Below are 25,731 nucleotides of genomic sequence, written 5' to 3' on the forward strand. Positions count from 1 at the left end.
AAAAATAGCAAGGCAAACAGTATGCTTGATGCCAGCCACTTCACTGCAAGCTACTGCAGCGCAGTCACACACAAAGTGACCTCAGCACCTCCTGACTGAGCAGCAGCAGCAATAGTCACAGCTGTATTAAAAAGAAACACCTGTACTGTACACTGTAACAGGACCGCCAGAAACTACTCCCCACGTTACTTATTTATTTTGTTAATCAGCTATACTGCAAACACCACTTTTATACAGTCCCTTAAAGGGAAGTCTCATTGTGGCTTTTCTAGATCAACACCACATGTAAAAGAAAATGTGTTGTGAATGTTTTCACTGGAACTACTGCATGTGGGGACCCCAGGCTTTGTTAGCCAAGCATTATACCCTGCGTGGGTGAGTAGGTACTGTGTCTTCACAGCTCACAACTGCGGGGGCTCCGAGACACCCCTCGCTTGAATTCCTCTGGGGTCCCCAGTTTGCAGTACTGATGAGATTACACACGTATTTCAAGGTGATCCAGTGGGATTCTGGGAAAGAGAAGCAACCCGCTCTTCCTCAAGGCAGCAGGGAGGGACTCATTAGCGGCAGGCAGCACATGCATTTACACACGCTGCCTTGACTGTGTAGGTCTGCTGTATAGGTCTGCTGTTTTTATTTGAGCCGACGAGTTGTTCAATTGTAGCAGCCAGGCAGTGATGTTGCACAAGGCACAGGGCAGTGACGTCACCTCCCTAGCAACAAGCCTGACTCCTATGTTGGGAATGGGTTCTTTCAATGCAGCGGGTTTGTGCATTTCAGAAAGGAGAGGAAGACTCATGAAATGAGTTAAGTTGATGATAAGAAATTACCCCTCGCAGTACGAATTAAAACAGTGTGCTGCTTTATATACGAAAAATGAGAAAAAGCAAGTCAACTAAGTTACAAAAAAAATATTTATATTCATAAGTGAAATGGAATAAACCCACTGGGCCGCAGTCAGATGATAAACGCGCCGTATGTGGCCCACGGGCCGCGGGTTGTCTGTCCCTGGGCTCACAGGACTGCCTTGTCAACGAGGCCTCGGTCTCAATGGGTATATCTTCTGTATGAATACGTTTTAAAACATGAAATTGTGGTGGCTCATTAGTAGCAGGGATTTCAGTGCTGCTGCAGTCCATACTGTACAGGCTTATGACATGCACTGTTGTTATGGCTCGCTGCCAAAGTGCATGTTTGTCTCAGGACATCAATCTTTCTGTGCCTTGAGGCAAACCACCTACGTCTCTACACATAACCCTGATTTTCCCCGGGCAGTGACTTAAATAGAAATAGTATATTATCCTTAAAAAAAACAACAACAATGGAACAGATTAATTTAGATTAGAATGTATACAATTTATATAATGGAACGGTGATGATGTAACCCTTACATAATGGAACGGTGATGATGTAACCCTTACATAATGGAACGGTGATGATGTAACCCTTACATAATGGAACGGTGATGATGTAACCCTTACATAATGGAACGGTGATGATGTAACCCTTACATAATGCTTCAGGTCAAAGTCGTATTTAAATTAAGGCAGCATTTTCACCTCTGGGTAAAACAACACCGGTTCTAAAGCTGGTTGTTGATTCTGCACACAGTTCCATTTAGAGTGCTTTACAAAGCATTACCAACTCCCTGAGAGAGGAATCAATAATCAGAACAATGGAGGCTTTGATTCTCAGATGCAAATGCAATGCAAGCTTCTTACTGCACATTACAATAAAAAATGAAATAAAGACACATGTTTTATTTAATGAATTAACATAACAGGAAATGAGACTTCCATTGCATAGCAGTTTGATCCATTCCTGGTTTTACTACTGTACAGTTTAATAAGACACACCTGAGCTTGTTACCTCTACACTGTGGCTAATCAAGCTCGTAGTAAAACCTGGAATGGGTGAAACTGCTATGCAATATGACTCTTACTGCCATCCCCAATATTAGTAGGACAAGAAATTAAAATACACGTTAACACACACAAATAAATCACAAAGTTTAAATATAATAGACTTTTCGTATACTGGAATAAAAATAAAAATGGTTTTCTAACTTGGAGGGGTGTGTGTTTGTATGTGTGTGTGCGTGGGATAAAAACTGTACTGAACCACAAGTACAATAAAATGCAGAATTATTGATTTTTCTTTTGTAATTATGTTATTATGCTGGCTTGAACAACAGACAGAAAACAAATCAAACTGGCTACTGAGCACAAAGCAATACATGAGCTACACTGTCCATCTCAGATCTACCATCCCTAATGTATTCAGTCGTTAAGCCCTAAGGGTGGATTCTAGGAAACGCAGAGCGCTGTTCCTTTGTTCTACATTATGGGTCATATTATCACAAATCCTACAAGCACTGTGCTGTACCTACATTTACATAAAATGGACAGGAAAAAAGGAAGGCACTCCAGTTGTTCTTTGAGAGCAGCAGTGAGCGAGCGAGCATGCAGACTATCAAGCAGTTCTGCAGTGTGTTCCCCTGATTAGCCGTTACTGTGAGCCCCTCAGCCCATGAAAACAATGGCTGGCTGATCAACAAACTACTACCGCACACAAGTGTACAGTATGTGCGGAGAGAAGGAGGGATCACTGCTGTCTGACTTGTTAAAAAAAAAAAAAATGAATTTTCGCCATGCTCGAGGTGGGAGCGTTCTGTGATGTTGCTAAAACTAGGGGTGATGACTTTTGCTTAATAAGAGCAACACAAGCTTCACTTCCACATGTTCCTGTCTTGATCTGTCTAATCAGCGGTCGAAGCCTGTGCAACCTTTTAGCGTGCAAGAGCCAGGGTTGGGGTCATAAAAGTGGTTGAAATGATCAATGATCGAATTACAGATAACTGCGTAACTGAACTGTAATCAAACCGATTATATGATAGAATTGCAATTACACTCATGCCGAGGTTCAACTGCAATTACATTGGAACTGAGTGAATCAGAAATTGCACAATTGCAGCAGTAATTGAGCCCAGGTCTGGCCCACAGAAAGACAATGCTCTTGTGTGTGCACCACATCTTAAATGTGGGAGTGCATTTCATTTACTCTGTAAAAGGCATCTCAAACAATTTTTGTAAAATGCTATCAGTGTAACAAAAACACTGCATGGAACAAAGCAGCCGCCACATGTATGCTACAGTACAGTACTAGTCACCTGATCCTCATAGCCTAGCATGTCACTCAAGACTGCAAGGCAAGCGTTCCAGTCTAAAAGTTCCTGCTATAGCACTGATAGAAGCCAGCAAGCTAGGAGTTTTCAGAGGACGAGTGGAATCAGTCAAGCATCCCAATTCCTCTGTTTTTACTCTGGGACAAATTCCACACAGAAGTGGTCAAACTCGGCACTAAGCCCAGATAACACTTTCCAGTCAACTAAATGAAATCGACTATGTCCATCACAGCGTTTCACGCACTCATGAAGAGCAATGTGTAAGAGAGAGGCCGGAAGGTTTTATATGAATTGTATTCATTTTAGGGGCCCCTTTAAATGGTAAAGAAGTGAGAAATCATTGAAAACCTGTCTCTGAACATTGTGTGATTTGCCTGTGTGTAATGTAAGCTCTAAATCAATGCAGGGCCAGTGAACTCTTCAAATCAAGCTGTGCAGAGCTGGTTTACATCAGCAGTTTGCAATCACCAGCCTTGGCGTTCGACCTGCCGATGCGTGGGTACGGTGCTTTGCCGTCTGTGAGAATTGAGCAAAACACATACCATATCAAGCTGTTAATTATTTTTGCTAAACTGCCTGGAACCTTACAAGATTCAGTAGTCTGTGCCTCCTTAACCTAGCAATTCATGATTAATTTTTTATGTGGGTTTCTGCTGACCTTGGTGAAGTGAAGAAAAGCAGTTCTTAACTGTTAATGGCTGATTGTTGTTAAGAAGAAAACGAACCTCACAAGGCTGTGTCCTGGATTAACTGGGGGTAACCCAGTGCAGTCAATTATCTGACCCTTTCCTTTGACACACTGCAGCTCCTTTTGATAGTGGCCTTGACATTCAGACAGCTTTTCTGCATATTGCATACCCAGATGTGATTAATACTGTACAATCTGCGCTGATTATTCCTCTTGACGAGTATAACAGATTACATTTTCCACTTCAGGTGCGAGCGCTGAATGAAACGCAAGATACGTTTCAAGTTGAACTGCTTTAAAGTCAGTTAGGCACACCTTGTGATGATGTTCACAGTACAGTAGAGTATTTAAACTGGGATCCAATCAGAGCGCAGGTTTCCTCTACAGCACGCCCTGTACTGTACTGTAACATGGCCAGTGCCCAGCTCCAGGGATGCAGTTTCCTACCATACAGCCCCTGTGATGCCCGCCCTCTCCCCGCAGCTGCTTGTTCTGATCACATCAATCAGCCGTGCTCCTCTCCAGGACTGAAGCGCAGCGGGACATGAAGAGAGCAGACAACAACCTCACATGACAGACTACTCCAGGGAGACTGACCGCGCTTCAATAAGACACACAGCAGAATCTCGTACTGTCCAGAGCAGCACCTCGGCACATTCTTGATTTAAATCAGGGACTTCACTCCAATTACAGATCCACGCAACCAGTCAACACACAAGATGCATACAGTACTTAACCCTTTCAACCTTGCAGACCTGTAAACATGTCTAGGACAAATAACTCCACTCAAAATGGATCCCTATATTTTTTAAGGCACTTAACATTGTAATTGAATTAGTTACAGTAGGGTTGAAACCTTAAGAATCTATAAAAATGCAGACCTAATCCCCACATGCAGAGACAGCACCTGAGTTCAAATGCTCGTTCTATAAAGAGATCTCTTACAATTGGCACTGAGGAGGATGCTGACTATAATGAGACCGGAGAATGGTGTCAAGACGATACAGGGGAGCGCGGACCGCTCAATCATAAGGAAATCTGCATCGTTTGACTTCTGAGCACAGGCTGATTGGTTTTACCTTCACAAAGCAACTAGATAGGCTTTTGGAGGCAGACACCGGTATCCTTACGCACAAGGTCAGTAGTTAAAACACAGCCCCTTTAATATACAGCAACAGTAATCATTGATCGCTTCTGTTAAAGGCAGTTAAATGGGGAAATAGCTAATGAAATAATTCAATAAATCTCACTGTATGCAGCTTTGAAAAACACTAGTTAACAAAACATCATACCATTTAACAAAATAAAACAATAAAACAATATCCGGTACTATTCTTGGTTAAAGAAAGCTCTGTTTGCATGCCTTACTCTCATGTAGTCTTGCACTTCCTAGGTCATTTCACCTGGAGAGTGCCAATGTCCTCAACACCTTATGTCCTGTCATTAACCAACCAGCTGCTTCCCCCAATGACTGACATACTTTGCAGCCTACTTTGCAGGGGTATGATTGGTGGAATTGTTTAACTAGCTATTCAGGAGCACAGAGAAGTACCCTGACAATTCTGTGCAGTGACAGCCTGTCTTCTGCAGGTTTGAATGGGATCATTCCTGGATGAAAGGCAGCAGAATGGGGGGAATGGAACGGGCTACAAGAGAAACAGGATGCATATCGATTTCTTTCCAAAGGATCTTTCAACTCCTCTTTCGGGGCACAAAATGAAGAAAAATAAAGAAATAAATCTCCTGCTCAAGTCTGTGCGAAGCTCAAAAACAAGTGTAGAAATAACGATGTCTTGATCTGTTAATAACTAATTCACGAAGGCAGCAGTTACTGTTTCTCTGCATGCTCTGCAATCCTGCTAATCCAAAACAGCGAAAGGGAAAGTCCAGGAGCCTAAAATCACAAACTGTGAAAACAATCCCTGCTTTATTACTTTCTGAGCTTTTCGAATGGCATTCTTAGAAAAGGACAAGACCAGCGGCTTGCCTTTTCTAATTGGGATCCTTTTAAAAGGGAAAAAAGAAACTCTAGAAAAGATTCACTGCAACTGGTCAATCGACTAAACAAAAAATACAAAATCACTGCGCGGGTCGTCTCGTGATGTGGTTGTTTTGCGAGCAGGTCAGGGGTCAATTCATGCTTTTCAATTCCAATTCCTTTTTAAAATCAATTCCCAATTCCAATCCCCATTCCCATTCCTTCGAAGGAATTAGAATTTATATTTTAGAGCTATCATGATTGTTCAACTGCTTTCATTTGAAGCAGAGTATTGCTAACTTTAACTGAAGTAATTTGTTGCCACTGTGAGAAGCTCATTTTAACAGCATACTGCTGATCAATGATGTGTTGGAACTGATTAAAAGGGAATGGGATTTGGAATAGGGAATTGATTTTCAAAAGGAATTGGAAATTAAAACATGACTTGACCCCAACCCTGTGTGTGAGCGCCCTGAAGCCTTTCTGTGACCCCCAGTTTGAGAACCCCTGCGCTTTAGAACAGACCTACTGAGCAGCACAGTACCAACAGTTAACTTCTGCAGCCTGTGTTTATGATACAGCACAGCTTTCAGCACAGCACTGGGGTGCTACAGTACAGTGCTGTACATGAGAGGTTTTCAAGATCGAGGACTAGTTTTGCAGGGTTATTATGGAAGCTACAATAAAAAGGTTAAAGGCTGAAAACGTTGAATAAATTCCACTCGAGAATAAGTGAGTTCTATTTGGTATTTATTTTTCAACACTGCTTAAAAGAACACAAAGCAAAACACAAAGTAAACACAATCAAAAGTGAGAACCTCAAAATAAATATATATTTTTAAATCTTCTATTCCAGCCTTTAGTGCAGGGCTCTCCAACCCTGGTCCTGGAGAGCCCCAAATCCTCAGGTTTTACAGGTGTCTATGTCATCAATAGCTAAAGATCTGGAACACCTGCTAATCTTGACTAATTAAGGCAATAGTTGGTGCAACTAAGTAACTGAGAGCTCAGTTGAACTGAAAACCAGAAGACCCAGTAGCTCTCCAGGACCAGGGCTGGAGACCCCTGCTCTAGTGTGCAAGCAGAAATGGGGCTTAAACATTGCTAGAGGTGTTTCATCCCTGATCATTCTAATGAGCTGCACACCACGATAACATTTCCATTTACAATCTCGTCTTTCACACACACTCTACAGTACAGTACAGTACATGTGTACCTGCTAGGAATCTTACATAACCCAAATGACTACACTGCAATACCATGACTGGATCGTTTCCTAGACTGAGTCAAAGTACAAAGGACAGTACAGTGCTGCAGGTCTGTGGTGCCAAGATTCAGTGGACTGGACACCATTAGAATGGAATGCTCAATGATCAATCTTTAAAGCTGTGCTCTGGGTGATGTCATAGGGAAAAGGGGCTGGGATATTGAAAATATTAAGAAGTTAGTAAGTGGGGGAAGTTCACAAAGCCTTTTTTGTTCTCAAAAGGATAAATCTACACTTTTACAAGCCCTAAAAGCTATTAACCTGATTTTTACAAACCTCATTTTAATTTTTATAGTATTTAATAATGGTCCCTGCCACCCACACACACACATACTGTATACCCCTACGCACGCAGACACACTCCTCAGGTTTCCATTAGTATGACTGACATCTCTGTCTTCCCACTGAGTGATAGGAATGATTGCCCCAAGGGACACCGCGATTTGCTTTTCTCCTGCGTCTCAAGACAGCACGAGGTATGTGTGAACAGCATGACTGAGAGTCAGGCAATCAATCAGTGCTGGAATAAGACACAGGCTGGTTCGATCTCTTTGAAAACAGTCCTCTCTAGATGCTGTTAGGAGTACAGTATCCAGGGCTGCTTTTCTGCTGATTTTGCACCATTGCCATGGAGAGCATGAAGGTAATCGGATTCCTCCGAAAGGATTTAAATACATAAGCTGCTGGCCCAGAAGCAAGTATGATCATCAAACTAAAAGACAGATTGGAAAATGCTGTCAAGCTCCAAGCGCTCTGCTACAGCCTTGGGACTCTAATAGTTTTGCGTTGTTTAAACACTTTGCCAGTGTTAAAAGTTTATAATTGTTCCTAAATGATAAACCCTGCATATGCAAACATGGGGGAAAGCTGTAGTGTTTATACAGCAGGATATGCACAGTGTACGGTTATGTATTCAGCCCATGAAATCCAACCCCTTATCGGGTCACCGACAGCACGAGGCACTGCTACTGTTCTGTATTACTAAAGTGCATCAGCACCACACACGAGAATAACACCAGGCTTTGTGGGGACTAAGCTGAGCTTCAAAGTAACTGTAGCTTACAAAATCATTCCATAAATCACGGGTCTCAAATGTGCAGTTTTGAAAGAAACACGTTGAAATGCAAGGATTGAGTGAGCTTCAACTTCAATGGACAGCAGTGTGGAGTAGTGGTTAGGGCTCTGGACTCTTGACCGGAGGGTTGTGGGTTCAATCCCCAGTGGGGGACACTGCTGTTGTACCCTTGAGCAAGGTACTTTACCTAGATTGCTCCAGTAAAAACCCAACTGTATAAATGGGTAATTGTATGTAAAATAATGTGATATCTGTATAATGTGAAATAATGTATAATGTGATATCTTGTAACAATTGTAAGTCGCCCTGGATAAGGGCGTCTGCTAAGAAATAAATAATAATAATAATAATAATTACTTGTGCTAAGTGTTTAGCAGATGCAGTAATGAGTATTTTCTGTGGACCTGTTTTCAGGTAATCAGGCCATTTCTCCATTTCTGCTTTTCCTTAATGGGTTCATTCCGCTCAGTTATTAGGAATAATTACAAGCCTTTTTACAGGTTTCCCAGAGAAGTCTGACTGCCCTTCCCATTGTGAAGGAGCGAGTACAATGATACACCCCGGTCTCGCCGCACAATGTCTCCAGCTCCTTTCTAAAGGGCAATTACAGCATGCTTCCCTTCCCCCGGGGAAACCCAGCATACAGTACTGTTCACCCTTTCATCAGTAACACTGAATTCCACCCAGCAGACCAGATACTGCTTAGATCACTGTGACCACAGGTCTACAGTACGAATACAGTGCGATAATTCAAGGGGCCGTTAATGAAACTGTAATGTCCGACGCAGCGGTCTTTATCCGTTAGATCATTGAGGTCAGTGTTCCAAGCTTTTGTGTATGAAGACATTTTTGCGAGGGTAATCACCGTCCTGCTCAGAATCGGACTGACTGCAAGATTACGCGTCATTTAAATGTACTTTTTCATTTTTAGTGAAGTCGTGTTTGTGGTGCTATTTCACAAATTGCACCTCCATTTTTAACTAACAGTGCCATGCAGGTGTGCATACCCCCACATATCTAAGACTAAGACTCTACTAGTTTCCCCATGAGGCCAATAAAAAAGGGTATTTTTTTTAATACCCTGATGTCTTCACATTTAAAATACCTGGAGGTGTTCAGATTAACTGGGTAAAGTAAGATAAATCCATTTAATCTGAATGCCTGACAGTGTTAACATTGTGTTCTAATACTTGCTCAGATAAGCCAGCATCATTTTCTGTAAAGCAGGATTCCTGAGTGGCTGTGCATTATATTATTTCATCAGCATTTGCTTTGTTGGCTCGCCAGTTTCCTCACATTCCCGTAAGGTAATTTCAGCAGCTGACACTCAGAACTCCTCCTGCCCTCGGCATGTTCTCGTCTGTTCTCTTCACATTGCTACAGCCCTCAAGAAAACACTTTGAACATAGATGTACGGGCAGTGGCATTTATGACCTGCACTGCAGCTACCGTACAACTCAAACATTAACACTTAACGGGTATTCATCTGTCCTGTTTGGGGTTTCCAAAACTTTATTAACTTGTTTCTCATGTGTAGCTTTCAGCTTTACAGAGTATACACCATCTGATTCTCAGCTTTTACAGTGCCAAACCTTAACCTGCTGTGCTTTTCCACCTTGATCTTCAACCCATCCAATTACTTGGTATTATTATTTTGCATGTGCTATTAGGAGACTGTATTATAATAACGGTACTGAAAGTACTGTACAGTACGAACACCTTGCAACCTTCCTTTCTCCTTAACCTTAATGATATCGCAGGATATCATCTCATATGGGAATAAACTAAATGAACTAATTAGCCATAGTAACAAAGTGTCTACAAATAAAGCACATGTGTGATGGGTTGGTTACATATTGCAATACATAAACACCTGGTTTCCTTACATTAAATACTGCAACATGAATCTACACAGAGGAGGGCTATCGATAGTTGTCGCCTCAGCCTTAATTATTTTAGTAAGTTTAACCTGTGCTTACAAAAAAAAAAAAAAACACACCTTATCCTTCCTCTTGATGCAATGAGCCCGGACCATGCTGCTACTGTAAAACAGAGCTGGTTCCTACATATTGTACACTGTGTAAGGAAACCAATTGTCTGCAGACGGGTGAGCACAGTACCAATTGCTCTGTTGTTAAGTTTTAATTTATTGATTGCGATATTCAAAAGTTACACACACACATAAACGTGCATGGCTAGACAGCAATCAGATATTGATACCTAATGTTCTGGGAGAAAGCTCAGGTCCAGCGATGGTCTGGAGTCAGGCGAGGATTCAGGTAGCTAATGAGTGCCTGTCTTAATTATCTTTCCAAACTCTGTGTGTGCGTGTGAAGGGGAACCTTGTGAACTCTGCTTACACTCTGCTTTCCTAACAATATCTAAACACTATTCACTTCCTGGCGTGAGTTACAATGCTGCTCCAGAGCTGAAAAACATCCCCCCACACCTTGCACTTGAGAACGCTGTGCTCAGGCGTGCTCACAATATTTGTTTAACCTTCGTTGAACCCTACAACTGTATAACGCATATAAAAGAGCAGGCAGATCAGAGACGTGGAAAGGGAAGACAGTTCAAACCCCTGATATCGAGGTGACTGTACCCTGACTAACCCAACAGATAAGCAGGGTGTTCTCTCCTATCTCGTCACAGCGCTGGACCGCTACACAGCACTGATCCATCTCTGCGTTTGCTGGTCTGGTAAATAACACACCCCGTATGCTCCAGCGCTATTAAAGTCTGAACTTCAAAAACCCACACGTACTTCAGGCATAATGTATTATTCGCCTAGCCCATTAAAATGTATGTCAGGTAGCCAGCTAGGTAATTACAGAATACATTTTCATTACATTCCATTTCCTACCCAGCAAGCAAAATCTACAGTGTCTGCAGTCCAAGATCAGAGCAATAGAACAGGGAGAGGAGAACATGGGGTGGGAATGCAGATACAGAGAGAGATCAACTGCAAGGAGATCTTTTCAGACAGTTCTGAATTGGACAGCACTTGGCTGTTAATCTAGTGCACAAACACATACACACACGCACAGAAGCACAGACACTGCATAATGTGAAATCCACATCAGGAGGATTGCACATTCACGGGCAAGCAAATACACTGCAACGCCTGTGTGTGTGCTGCTTCGCTCTGTGTAGGTTTAGCTTCTAGGTAGGTAGCTTCGAGGTAGACAGTGTTTTTGCTAAGCTCTCCCCATCACGCTGCCAGTCTATAGTTAGGGCCCTATGAAATCTGTGTCGCGGAGAACACGGACGGAATCGCTCGGGGAGGAAAACGACTACCTATAAGTTATTCTGAGCAGATAGTACTGTCATGACTACTGCAGAATGTAGGGGCTAGACGCTGCATTTTTTCTCCAAAGTTCTCAAGGTGATATTACTAAGTGCCTTTTTATTAAATTAGAATAAATCAAAATATTTAGGCTTTTATTTACATTGTTTGTCATTAATTATTAATGAAAACATTAAATCTATTTTGAAATGTTATAAATCAGCTTGTGTTGAAAAGAAAAACTACTAAAAGACTACTTTTTTTTTTTTTTAATTTACAATGTTCCTAGTTTGTTTCTATTACATTGTGCCAATTTGTAGTCTTTTTACTGAAAGCACTTTGATTAAAACCGTTTAAAAAGTTGTTTTTTTTGTCATTTTTTCATGCATTTCTATTTTCATCACTGCTGTCAATGCATCAAACACTTGTGGTTATTAAAAAAACAACAACAAAAAAAACACAACAAATTAGATTTTTAAAACCGAAAAATCCAAAATCAGGAAAAAATAAATCCGGAAATTCAAAATAATAAAACTGATTTCACAGGGGCCAATATAGTTTGTACACAGCTCTGTTTCACAGCTGGGTGATCCACGACAAAACGCACTGCACAGCTACGGTAGCTGTAGTCCAAATGGTTCTTGAATTAGGAATATCAATGTGATTTATAGTTGGTATGTATATATGCTCCCCTCCTATCACATTTGAGTTATGTCTGTTGACCAAATAGTCCATCCTTAATAGAATAGACTGTACCTCTGATTAATGGCTACTGTACATTACCATGGCAGCCATCCATTCCCTCACTTTCCCAATCACACAAACCCCATTCCATTTGAATCAATTCCAGCACGTCACTGATCAAAACTGCAGTTAACAGTATTCTGTTAAAATAAGCTTCTCACAATGGCAACAAACTACTTCAACTGAAGTCCTGTTAGTCAAATAAACTGGTATCAAATGACAGCAACTCAACAATCACCACAGTTATCATATCTCTAAAACAGCAAGTCCTCAGAAGGAATTGGAATTGGGAATCGATTTAAAGAAAAGTAATTGGAAATGGATTTCGAATTGAAAAACAGGAATGGACCCCAACCCTGGTTGTGGCATCATCTAGTTTTAAATCTGCACCAATAACATACAGTACAGCAGATTGATGCTATTGATGCAAACACATACAGCACAGCAGATTGAGGCTATTGATGCAGTGACATACAGTACAGCAGATTGATGCTACTGATGCAAACACATGCAGTACAGCAGATTGATGCTATTGATGCAAACACATGCAGTACAGCAGATTGATGCTATTGATGCAGTGACACAGTACAGCAGATTGATGCTACTGATGCAAACACATGCAGTACAGCAGATTGATGCTATTGATGCAGTGACACAGTACAGCAGATTGATGCTACTGATGCAAACACATACAGCACAGCAGATTGATGCTATTGATGCAGTGACACAGTACAGCAGATTGATGCTACTGATGCAAACACATACAGCACAGCAGATTGATGCTATTGATGCAGTGACACAGTACAGCAGATTGATGCAAACACATACAGCACAGCAGATTGATGCTATTCCTTAGTAATACAACATTGAAAGATATCATACTTGTATCATCAATTCAGGTTGCCAAAAAGAAAATGCTTAATGTCCTCAGCCTAATACTCAACACTTCCTTGCTAACTGAGTCCTAGCTAAAGTTGACATTGTGGGACAAGATCAGCACGCCTCAGTAGGTTAACAGAATCATGACAGATCTAAACCGCGTGGGCCATCGCAGATTACAGGAAGCACGATTCGGTATTCCAGCCCCTGGAGGTCGGATATTCTGCACACAAGGTGTGTACACAGCTGCACTGCCTCTCAACAGAGCATTCAACCAGAACTTCAAACACAATCGGAAGGGGAAACAAAGACGAGCACGCAAATGTTTCAGCTCACTCCCTCATCAGTGTTAGCAGGAGGGAACACAAAGCCTTGTTTTCATGAACAGTAGCAGTTAAAACCTGGTTCCAGGAGAGACCTAGTTTGAGGTTACTGTATCAACCCCCAGTCTCCCCTGGTGTGAATCAGAACTACCAAATTAAGAATCAATCATTCTAACATAAGACTACTGCATGAAACACAAGCACTGCCTTGAAATGCAACCCATTCTACCGATACATGGAAACACAACATATGAGCAAGGGATCACGTCACGACATCTGTCTATTATAAAGCAGTATGGGCACGACTCCCATTTGCCTCATAATGCCATTATGCATTATGTGTAAGGCGGAACACAAGGAACACAAGTGGCACAGTCTCTCACTTACAATGTTATACAGGGGACGGGGAGCTTTATATAGATTACGTGGGAAGAACATGCAGAACTGCACTATACTGTACTGGGCAGAGAAAGAAGAAAGTCCTGTCAGCTTCTCTCCTTTTCAAGCGTCTGTTTGAGTGTGTTAACGTCCCTGGTGCTGACAGCCCTGTCTCCTCCCTGCCTTACCTCGGCGGCTGCTGATTAACTGCAGGCTCACAAAGCAACAAACTGACTGATCAGCAACGCGGACAATATTCAGACTCTAGCAAATAAACCAAACCGCTTCGTTACTGAAACACTGCCTGCCTGCGTTCTCAAGTCGCTGCCGTGTGCAAGAAATTCTCTGCCCATACGGACGGCCCTGGCAAATAATTACTATTATTATTATTATTATTATTATTATTTTAAATCGATTTTTTAATTTTATTTATTTTTTTAATTATGGATTTTTTTTGTAGTAGTAACGTAGTTGTATCTTTACAGTACCTCCAAACTGTAAATTTTAGGATGTTGGAAATGGTGCTTTGTGAATAGTTACATACCAAACTAAATTACTCAATCTTAAATGAATACATAAATAAAGCAAATTATTTATCATCGTGGCATCCTTTAAATGTGAACTACAAGAATTTAGTGATGGAGTACGCCAGAGAAAAATCCCCCTCTCTCATCCCAGGCATTCTTCTCTTTTACTTTTGTTTCTTTGATCTCCTCGTTCTGTGTCACTCCAAACACACGTTGTTGTTGCTTAGGACAACTTTGCTTTTTATAATGTGTTCAATTGTTAAAGTTCCCGATTGGCACCACTAACTAAACCTGCTTTCAGCGGGTCTGAACACAGAGCTCAACTGTCAATTTGAGACCCCATTGCACTGTCATCAGAATCTTCTGTGAATATGTTAATGATGGGGCAGGCGCTCTATAACTGGGAAAGACATGTCTTCAGAATACCATGTCAGTGCAGTTTTTTTTCTTTTTACGTCTTCGCTCCATTCATGCGTCACAGAATCAGGGGCAAGCGCCGTTCGCAGTTGCACTGGCACTTGCGCTGTGATCAGAATACAGCTCTACTTGTTTGTTTATAGACAGTAAGGGTTTAAGAGGTTTGTGTTAATAAAAGGTTTTTAAAACATACTTTTCATGTATTTTCTTTGATAAACTTTATAAAATAGGTAGTAAATGAAAAAAAATATTTAAATCAATGATTTATTTTTAAAAATCAAGTCGATTTAAATCAGTGGTTTAAATCAAGTCGATTTAAATCAGCCAACCCTGGTGGTGGAGTTTTTTTTTTTTTTTTTACTATATGCCACCTTCTTGACCAGGTCTCCCTTGAAAAATAGAAGCTGATCTTAACGGGACCTTCGTGGTGAAATAAAGGTTAAATAACTAAATCAAAACAGCACCTTTCAAGACCAAGTCCTCTCAAAGCACTGAGCAAAATATAGCAGACTAAATATAACGATACCATAAATATTAAGCTTGCACCAACTCTGCCGCATCTAACAGCTTTGTACTTTTTGTGTCAGTCCACCAAAATACGAAAAGCAGCATGATCCCAACCTTAGAGCTGAGAAGCTCCAGACACAAATACAGATGACTAATTAAAAAGGTAACAGGGTTCTGACAAAAAGGTTTTCAGACTTTACCATCCCACTGTATGCCCACAAGGTAATACTGTACCTTGCTCAATATACAGACAGTACCTTCGCATGCCCAGTCAATACGTTCCACTGAGTTCAAATCCTCCCACAAGCAACCAAATGCCTTAACCAATAACTGATGCAGCATCGGGAATTACTGACAAACCACTTGCCCCAGCGCTCCCGCACATCTGCAGCATTTATTTCTTGTGAAAAGGAAAACGATAACTGCTGATGCTCCATAAATAGCGAGAAACAACCGAGGTGCATGACGCTCTAAATGAAACGCTGCCAAGGCTTTGTTGCAGGCTTTTCAGTGGCCGGGACAAATGCTTTGAGCCTATGGCAGGTAATGTTATACTGTGCAGCCTTTGTATGTGTTTGTTTAGATATTATAAAGATAGGACTGTTGTTCCAAATTCTTAACCAGAGACATTTACAAACCAGTACAATACCAGGCGTTTCTTTAGTGTGTTCATGGTTTGTTTATATATATATATATATATATATATATATATATATATATATATATATATATATATATATATATCAAACAAACCATGCTGGTCTTTCCACTTAGTTAGAAACCGGCATCCTGTCCCACACTGTCAGAAACAGTTACTGTTCTTTACCACCTGGGTCTACAGTATGGTGAACTCGGGTACGGCTCAAACAGTACCAACTACCCACCACGCAGCTTAAAAAAAAAAAAAAAAAAACACTAGAATTTAAAACGTGTGAGACTATACGTAGAATCGTGTCCAATATATACACCTTAAACGAAAACACTATAATAATAATAATAATAATAATAATAATAATAATAATAATAATACATGTCACAAAAAAAACACAATTTGGTTTCTATCAAAGCAGTTCTGTTTAGTGTGCTCGCACACTATTATATATTATTCTATATTATATTAATATACCAATTTTAACCATAATGATTAAAACAACACAAGAGAGGTACCCGAACACTAGAACCGATACCACACTATCATCATCATCATCATAATATAATAATAATAATAATAATAATAATAATAATAATAATAATAACTCTCAATTAATCACTATTCGTAGATGTACATACAAAATTCAACGTTCTTATTCATAATAATATTTCACACATAAACGGTATGTTGCTGTGTGTTGTTATATAGCATACAGAGAGACAGAGTGTGCAGTGTAAGTGAAATAGCGTAGACACAGATAGAATGTGCTGGTTGGAGCTCAAAATGATTCGAAAATATAATTGCCTCGTTCTCTGATATGTAATAAATGCGAAACAATGAAATGATCGAACTCGCCGCTGTAAGTGCACTTTGTTTACACATTATAATTATATGCACAATTTAAAAAAAAAAAAAAAAAAAAAAAAATCAACGTTACCTCCCGCTGGAAGACCACCCCCTCCTTCAGTTCAACCTCGCACAGTGAACTCCTGCACAGACTTGGGACGATTTTGCAGCTCAATCAAACTCGCTGGAACCGCACCTGATTGCTCGCTGAACTGACCCTCTCTGCCAATCGAAAGCCAGAGAAACGCCATCTATTTTTAAAACGAGCTGGAATGGACCAATGCCAAGACGCCAGAGGCGTGCTGTTCACGTGTGCAGGTTCGGGTAGACCCTGAGCGCTGTGTTAAACTGCCTGATCGGTATGGCATGCCTGTAGATGCTGAACGTGGAAGATCACGGCTTTTACAGTTATTACCACACCTTATCAAACAACTCGGATTTCAAAAAAATATATACACATGTAATATCATGTCTTTGCAGCACATTAAAAATTGACTTGAGTTGACATGCATTATGTTGTTAGCGGCACATCCTTATAGTTTACCGCATTTGTTATTAAGTTAAAATCTTAATTACTATACTGAAAAAAATAAAATAGATAGTTTGTTTTCATTTTTTCTAATTCACTGCGCGCTTTGGATACATTATTTCGTTAGATTACGTTAGGCGCTAGGAGGGCAGCGCTATGTGTGGGGTCCTGGTGGTCTTTCTCTTCTGTGTTTAGGAAGCTGCGGCTTCTAATGTTCAATACTCGTTAGTTCCGGAGTAAATTGTGCTTCGATGGCGGATGAACAGGAGCTGGAAAAGTGAGTAAAACCAGTGCCGCGGTGTCATGTGGGTTAACACGAAGAGCTAGTCTTTAAAAAGGCGAGTTGAAACAGTGTCGTTCTTGTCAGGGTGTTTAAGGGGGAAAAGGAGCGGCCGATCTGAGCTGTTCACCGTGAATCACCATAGCAACCGAGACATCTTTGATCGCGCCACGGTATAATAAATCGAAAATCCAGCCTTTACACGTCAGGCAGTCAATATGACAGTAGTGATGAAGCACGGCCTAACACCCGGGTTCACAAGACATCTTAACATATACATCCACGAAAAACATGCACGTTTCATCTCGACTCGAGGGCTGTCCTGAGAACTCGCTGTTTCTAGTTATATTTGGAGTAAAACGAGTCTCCGGTCAGTATCACGAGGGATGGTACATTTGCGTCTGGTTTTACAGATCCCGATTATACTAGCATTAACCTTGGGTTACTCTACTTCATTACCTTCTTACTTCGGTAAGCTAGTCCACTTAATTACTGTACCCAGGATCCGCGAAGCCAGACGTTACACGCAGAAGTTTTGATTTTTGACTTTTTGACGGCTGCAGTTAACTTTTTCAGAGTGAAGAAGATAACACAGAATATTTTAAGCAGCGATTTTATCGTTGGATAAAATAGAAGTTCGGATTTGTATCTGTCAGCTGTAGTTGTGATAACACGCGCAACATTAGTGCAAAAAAAATCTTTTTAAAAGGTGTGTAATACTATTTATTATAAACTGAGTTTCAAAAGTCATGTGAACACAAATGCATTTAATGCAGGCAGCTTTCATCGACAGGAAGTTGCAGCCAGCACAACGTTTTGAAACATGCCTGATGCCAAGGATAACACTCAGTTACACCAAAAGGATAAGCTGTATTGTATCGGTAAAGAAATCGCACAAACCAGTTTTCTTTCTTCCCTTCTTACTAAAATACTGAGTATCAATTTGACCTCACAGGTCACAGTGAGACAGCGGTATCATCAACAGCTGTATTTAACCACAGGGTTACACCTGTTTAACTTTTTAACATCAAGTGCATTGTACAGAGTGTGTTAAACCGACGTGTTCCAGATGGGTGTTGAAGATATTGTATAACCCTTATACGATCCTACAGTTTGTACTTGTATCAGATATTCCATGATTGCCCTGAGTGTTTTGGAAGCTGTACACATTTGTGGTTTGCTGCACTTTGTTTAAGGGGCGTCCCTTAAACAAAGTATGTATTATTTAAAAGTGTGGCTGCTTCAGTTTGTGAGTCCGCTGCAGTGTAATCCGGTCTGCATTCATTAGTGAAAGTGTTTAGGGTTTGCACTGGCTCCACTAAGGCAGCCCAGAAGCAATTGCCACTGAAACAGTCAGATCTGCGAGAGTTAGTAAAAGGCACATCACTGTTTAAAAAAATCTCCGCTTCAAATAGGGATCGAAATAACAGCTGCACCACCCTGGTGGTCATTGTGTTCAATTATTCAGAACGTTTGGTAACTGATGATGTAAGCAGAAACAGCCCCTAGATGCTATAAAGTTTCCCTTAATAATACCGATGTCTGCATACTTGAGATTGGTGGTTACTGTGTCTGCGGGCTGTGAGCTGGCTTCTCTCTCTGGTATAGCCCAGTGGATGGAGAGTTTCACTGCTGTAAGGGAAAGCTGTGTGCAGACAGAGCTGTGTGAACTGGAGGGCTTGTTCCGAGGAGCTGGAGAGGGATCCCTGGTGGAGAGGAGGGATTACACACTTGTGGTGATTGGATTCAATTACAGCAGTTGCTTCTTCCCTTGATTGATGACTCTTACAACTTCAGCTGCTTCTACCAGGTTTCTGTCTAGTTGCGGATTTCAGTGTTTGTGCTGAGTAAGAATTCTACATCCTGTTGGGCAAAATTGGAACACATTCCCCTTCTACTTATCACTTTGCTTTTACTGCAGAAAAATAATGTTTGAATACTGCAGTGACTGCTGCTATAATCGTTTTATAAGAGAAACTGCCGTGTCTGTCTTAACAGAATTGCTGCCAGTTTGGTGTCTTGAGTGCTGAGATTACTGTAAACTAAAGAGACAAACCCGGTGAAGTGTGATGCCCTGTATTTGTCTCTGTTTTCTAATTGAAGGCAGTGAATAAAACATGTGCAGTGTATTACCATTCATTGACCAAAAACACACTAACTGATTATAAAGAATCATGTGTGTTCTTCGTGAGTAATCCTCAAACTCTGATCTTTCTGAAGGCTAGAGTTGTAAAATAATCCTAACCAGTTCTGATTTCCAGAATCCAGCCAGCCAGTGCAATGCAAATGTAAGATTGTGAGCTGAGGATCAGGTGCAAGTAAATCAGACTTGCAGTGCCCAACAGGAATAAGCTTCCTTTATTTCTTTTTGAACAGGAAGGCTGTGGAAGAGCTTCTCAAGGAGGCAAAGCGTGGTAAAGTTCGAGCTGAGACCATGGGACCTGCAGGCTGGTAAGATACTGTAGAAGAATACCTCACTTCTGTACTGCATGTCCCCTCACTGATGATTCACTGACCAAGGAAAGCCTGTGGCAGCTGTCGGTGACAGAAAGCACTTGTACTTCTTATTAAAGGCAGCTGACACTGGCAGTGATGACATTTGACATCCTACTGTACAGTACAAGTCACAATTCTAAAAAGATACAAGAACAAACTAAAAGCGCCTGTCTGCCTACCTGTGGGATATCAGACTGCTGTATGCTGTATGCATATCAATGCAAGTGGTACTGTGCAGTAAAAGCCTGTTCAGTTATAATGAAACTCGATCTGGACAGTAGCACAACATATTTATATCAGAATCTGCGATTGTATGAACACATCTGCCCACCTGTCTGAATGTCAGACTTTTCCCAAGTCCATACAGTGTATATGCCTTAGGTGTTGGTGATCTCTACTTTTTCATGTTCGCAGTAGCACTGATTCTGACATGCTTGTTTCTAAATGACAGCCTGTGCTTTCCAGGGTTTCGCTTTAAATGGCCTTGAAAGAGTAAACTTGCTCTGTTCCACAGCACCTAATTGATCTATTACCCCTGCAAGCGGCAACCTTTTTATATAAGAAGCTGAACAGTCTTGACAACTTAAAATGCATTATTCATAATACAAGGCACGGCTCCTCTAAATGCCACTAATTGAGTGGCTTTAGCGTAATAAACTGTGCAACACACAGAAACATTAATCATACTGGCTCAGAGGGGACTTCTTAACAGTCTCGTTCTCTGTAAACAGCAGGAGAGGGAAAACAAAGATAATCACGGGGATAACTAGGTGGTTGTACAGCATTGGTTTTGACAGGTAATGTCTTGGAGACTTCACAAGTTAATCATTACAAAGAGAGAATAATACTGCAGACTAGTCGGCAGGAGGGTGTATAGGGCATTCATTCCATGTTGTAAATAGAACAGCATTATTTACAGACAGCTTGACCCAATGCTAATATCAAACATGCCCTGTAAACCTGTTGTCATCTCAAGCATTGCAAAGCCCTTCCCTAATGAATACATGTGACTGATAGTTCTGTTCTCTGCAGCCTTCTGGCTATCAGTCTAGTGCTTTGTGGTTTAAAGTGTTATATTTGTTGTGTAGTTTTTTACAGGGTCTCACAATGTCGTTTTAGGCATTAGTCAGTCTGTGACCCCTACATACATTTTAAGCCCACCCTACAGGAATGCTTACATTGGCGATGCAAGGAGGCAGAAGTTGTTTGCTTCTTCAAAATGACATCTTACATTGCATTATAGCATTAAAAACCGCTAATCAACAGAATGGAGATGATTAAAACAGATCACACTAAGATTTACTAAGATTTACTAAGATTAAAACAAAGAAATAAAAAACAGGCGACCGACTGATCTAGAATAGCAAATGTATTATCAAAATCTAAATCTGAGAACTGAGCTTCTTCTAACAGCACATGTGGCCCTTGGGTTAACACCAGATGCTCATCACTGCTCTGAGGGTAATAACCTTGCCTTTACTGGGAGGTGTCTTGGAGCCTTGGTTTGGTTATGACCCCTTCGGTTCTTTAAAAATATTGGAATTGATTTTGTGCAGTATTGGTCTCCAGCCAGCCTCCCACCCCAGTGTTACATATCCTGAGTTTGCTTTTATTTTAATTTGCTTAAAGGGTTTGAATGTGATACGTTTGATGTTGTATAGTTATTAGATATCTCTGGAGTACAACATTGTGGAACAAAGTAAGAATATATTTCGATACATTAGGAGACATTTGCCAAATATACGATGAGGCATAGATTAACAATACAAAGCAAGACACAAATATTCCAAGCTGATTTGTATTTATTTGTTCTTTTGGTTGCTTCCACGCTGTAATAATGTGGACTTTAACAGAAGCACAAGACTCAAGAAACAAGTTTCAGTTATTGACCTGTAGATTAGGGTTAAATCAGGGTGACACTTGTATTGTTGTATTTTCTTGTTCATGGATGGAGTATGATAAATCTACTGCAGAAAGTTTCAGAAAGTATTAGGAGGAGTCCTCTGAACTTACACTAGATGGCATGCAAGGAAAGTATTAGAAGGCTTAAGAGATCCAAGACAATGTGCTCTGCTGTATAGCAGTGAAGGGCTGAAGGAGTCGTGGCCATATATATATTTTAAATGAGCTATTTGAATTTGGAAGGGTATTGTGACTGGCTTTGTGGTTCACTGGTTTCTTTCTTAATTTAGGTTTAGTAATAATTGGGGTTGAGGGTCAATTCCTGTTTTTCACGAAGTCACCAATACATACCTCACTGCAGTAAACAGTGGCTGTCCAGCAAAGCACAACGCTCTGACAAGCTCATTAACACAGTCATTCTGCACTTCCTTTTTATTAAAGCACGTGTAAAAGCTGCATAAATGGATTACTTGTCTCTCAGTTCACTTTCTTGTTTTAGTTTAATGTGTCTCTTATTTTTCAGTCTGTTCTTTTATTGTCAGTGTGAACATGTACCTCAATGCAGCAGTGTTTGCAGCGCTGTGCATCCTCTGCCTCATCTGACCCACTTCTGCTATTTTTGCTTTTTGCATACTTCGAAACATTTGTTTTCTTTTGAATATTCATAAACTAATTTACGTTTTCTCTCCATTCCTCATCCACTAAAAATATTATTCTCGTTTACGTACAGTATTTCAATTTAGTTTTTGATCAAGCTAGTAGTTACTACACCCAGCAATTGCCACAATAATCAGACTTTGATTGGCCAACATAATCAGGTGATAATGTGTTTGTGAAGTGACAGGAACCACGTTTGAAAGTTATTTGATCACCTGACATCTAAACGTCTGCTGTATCCTAGGATATACAGTTTAGAGCTGCTTATTACAATGTCAGAGTCAAAATAAAACAGCATTTTAATCCAAATATTGTGTATTTCCTAGAAAATAGTACTGGAAAAATATCGAATAATACATAAAAATTGGGTATAAATCAGTAAAAACCGATGTCCAGTTAAAAAAAAATAAAAAATCGTGTAATTTTTCGGTAAAATTAAACCGGAAACGCGAAACAGTAATCATGAAATAGCTTATACTATAAGGCAGACCACCTTTCTGAGGTTTATCTGACACCTTGCGAAACTGGAGTTCAGTTCATAGTATCTACTCTTTAAAAACACGTTGAATACAAGCATATAGTTTTTCACTTATAAGAAACTAAGTCAAGTAATCTCAGTAAACCTTCTTCAGTCTGCACTAGCCAGACGCTTGTTTCTTTCACCTAGTTTCTTGCCTTAGAATTGTGATTGAGCCTTTTGAAGTTAAGGATGGTTTTCCATACAGTTGATCTGATTTTCTCTCTCTCTCTCTCTCTCCTAGGGTGAAGTGTCCTCTGCGCAGCACCAATAAAAGGTTTCTTCTGAATACTCTCAGAAACACATTTCCTTCCCGAGGACTGGGTAAAGGCAAGGGAACGGGAGGTAGAAATGAGAGGGATTCATCCAGGAGCCACCATACAAAGGACAGGTCGAGGAAACAGAGCTACCACCCTTACAAACAGGAGCCCCACTCAGGCAGAGAGAGGGACAGCTCCCCAGTGAGGAACAAAGAGTCCAGCAGTGATCTCCACAGGCAGGGCTCCCCACCCAGGAGAAGAGACAGTCCTGCCCTTCAAGAGAGCTCCTCTCACAGGGAGAAACACTGAACCACACAGCTCTTCAGTGAGGGGACACACCGGGACAAGGAGGCATTTTTTTGTATTTTTTTTTTGTTGTGTTGTTTCTAAAGCTGAGGGAACACGAAGCCACTTTATGGTTTGGAACTTGGTTTCAGGCCACTGCATGGCACACCAGGGGAGACTTGGGGTTTGATACAGTGTAGTTGCCTCAGACTAGGTCTCCTGGAACCAAGTTTCAAGCTACTGTTACTAATATAAGTGGCTTTGTGTTCCCTCGGCTTTAGATAAAGATACTGCGGGGATGAACTTTCAAAGTTTATACGAATATTCTTTAATATTGAATTGGCTAGAAATCAAAATATACCTAATTACAGTAGGTGGCACACTCATAAAATTACAATATTCTTTAATTTTATAAAACAAAAACATAAGTTGTATCATAAAATTGCCAATCAAACAAACGAGAGAAAGACTGGTAGTTTTTGCTACCCGATCCATTGAAAGCAGTGTTTGTTTGAATATTCGAATGTTTGTCCCAGCACTCGGTAAAGAAGGTGTTTTCTCATTGGGAACTTTATGCTCCTGCAATTCCTGGTTTATTGATTTCGGTTTGATTTCATTTTTTGGACTCCAGATCCCATACTGCCCTATTCCCATTTTTCTTGCATCATTAAAATAGTTTTGATTTAAATTTTTGCTCATCAACATTGATGGCCCCAACTTGGAAAGGAAAAATAAACTGTGCAGTAATCTGATGTTCTTCACAAGATGGAAGACTACAGATATATTTTTGTCATTTTGAAAAAAATTAAATAAGACAAATCAATAAGTTCTGTGCATTTTCAATAATGTAATCCCAATATAGACTTGTATTAATAAGTGAATATGATTATATTCCTATCTAAAGGGGCTCGGGCATCAGCCAAGCTCATACTTCTCTGTTTGGCCAGTCGACACGCTGCAAGATGAAAACACTGTAGTTTAATCTTAAGGCAGTGCAAACTGAACAGAATTTATATATTGTTACGAGGGGCGGCTTTTTCAAGAGCAAGCCCCTTGAAAATGAAAATGTAACTGCAGTTTTAGCAGTGCTTGTGTGAAAGCATGTACAGTATTTGTAAAATAGATGTGTAGAGAATGGCCCTGTTTGTTTATCCAGCTCTGGGTTAAGTGCAAACAGGCTTGAATAAACTACACAATATGCTGCAATATTAATGCAATAAACAGCAGTATAATGTGGTAGCACTATGATGTTCAATGTATTTATTTTTGTAAAAGAAAGCATGTTTTGTTTACGTATCTGTTGCATTTTTGGTGTTTAATGGGACAGTGTATGTGTTTGAGTTTTCCAAAACAAACTGCACATGGCATTTAAATGCTTGGCATTTCCTCCCCCTGGTGTCTCAGACTGGCTTGCTAAGAATGCAGAGCGTCTTCATTGCGTCTCTCGTTGGCTGTGATGAGGGGCTGAGACCTAAAGGCACACTTTCTATTGTCACCAACAGAAGAGGATTGAACATCAAATTAAAAAGCCAGTCCTGATTGAGCCATGTAGCGTATCCTTACCATTTTAATGGACTTTGAGTTCTGACAAGGTTTTGTTTAAGAATTTCCTGTTTAGTTTTGCAATCACCAACTCGAGGGTTTAGGAGAATACAGTGTGTTCCAGAATGTATATAGATGTAGCCATGAGAGGGTTATGTTTGGTATGCTTTCAGAATGACTGTTTAAAAAAAAAAAAAAAAAAGGTGTGGGTTTAAACCACTATGTTTCATATCTTGCATTAAAAAGCTTTCTGTGATCTTGGTAATATGCTTTTAAAATAAACAGGAATACATTGAAATGAATCTTGTGTTAGGGGTGTAGCGAGGACCGTGATGCTTCCTTTACATGACATATCGTATGAAGGTAGGTATCATTTGCATTGACCATAAACACAATACAGGCCATTGCAAAGAAATGTGATTAATCAAAGATGCTGCTTCAGTATGTTCTTGCATAACATGTTCATTTTGTGTATTTTGACTTCTGTTTTCTAACACATTCCTGCTTTTTCT

At 40.4% G+C, this 25,731-nt stretch overlaps 2 protein-coding genes across 4 annotated transcripts in view; one reads left to right on the top strand and one right to left on the bottom strand.

The window, feature by feature from the left end:
• LOC117962336 (ligand of Numb protein X 2-like) overlaps positions 1–17,000 on the bottom strand; it is a 44,687-nt gene extending 27,687 nt beyond the window's left edge. For 2 of the 3 annotated variants that reach the window (XM_059030696.1, XM_059030695.1), the window contains exon 1: positions 16,843–17,000. The gene's annotated coding sequence lies outside the window, so the exon portion shown is untranslated. The remainder of the gene's footprint in view (positions 1–16,842) is intronic. The other variant, XM_059030699.1, reaches the window with a different exon arrangement.
• Positions 17,001–17,399: 399 nt separating this feature from the next.
• On the top strand, positions 17,400–25,517 carry LOC117407518 (protein POLR1D-like). The gene is made up of 3 exons (XM_034012643.3): positions 17,400–17,557; positions 19,937–20,011; positions 23,377–25,517. The coding sequence occupies exons 1-3, from the start codon at positions 17,532–17,534 to the stop codon at positions 23,699–23,701; spliced, it is 426 nt and encodes a 141-aa protein (XP_033868534.3). The 5' UTR covers positions 17,400–17,531; the 3' UTR covers positions 23,702–25,517.
• Positions 25,518–25,731: the final 214 nt, after the last annotated feature.

The sequence above is a fragment of the Acipenser ruthenus genome, chromosome 9, assembly GCF_902713425.1.
Source record: "Acipenser ruthenus chromosome 9, fAciRut3.2 maternal haplotype, whole genome shotgun sequence".
Lineage (NCBI taxonomy): Eukaryota > Metazoa > Chordata > Actinopteri > Acipenseriformes > Acipenseridae > Acipenser > Acipenser ruthenus.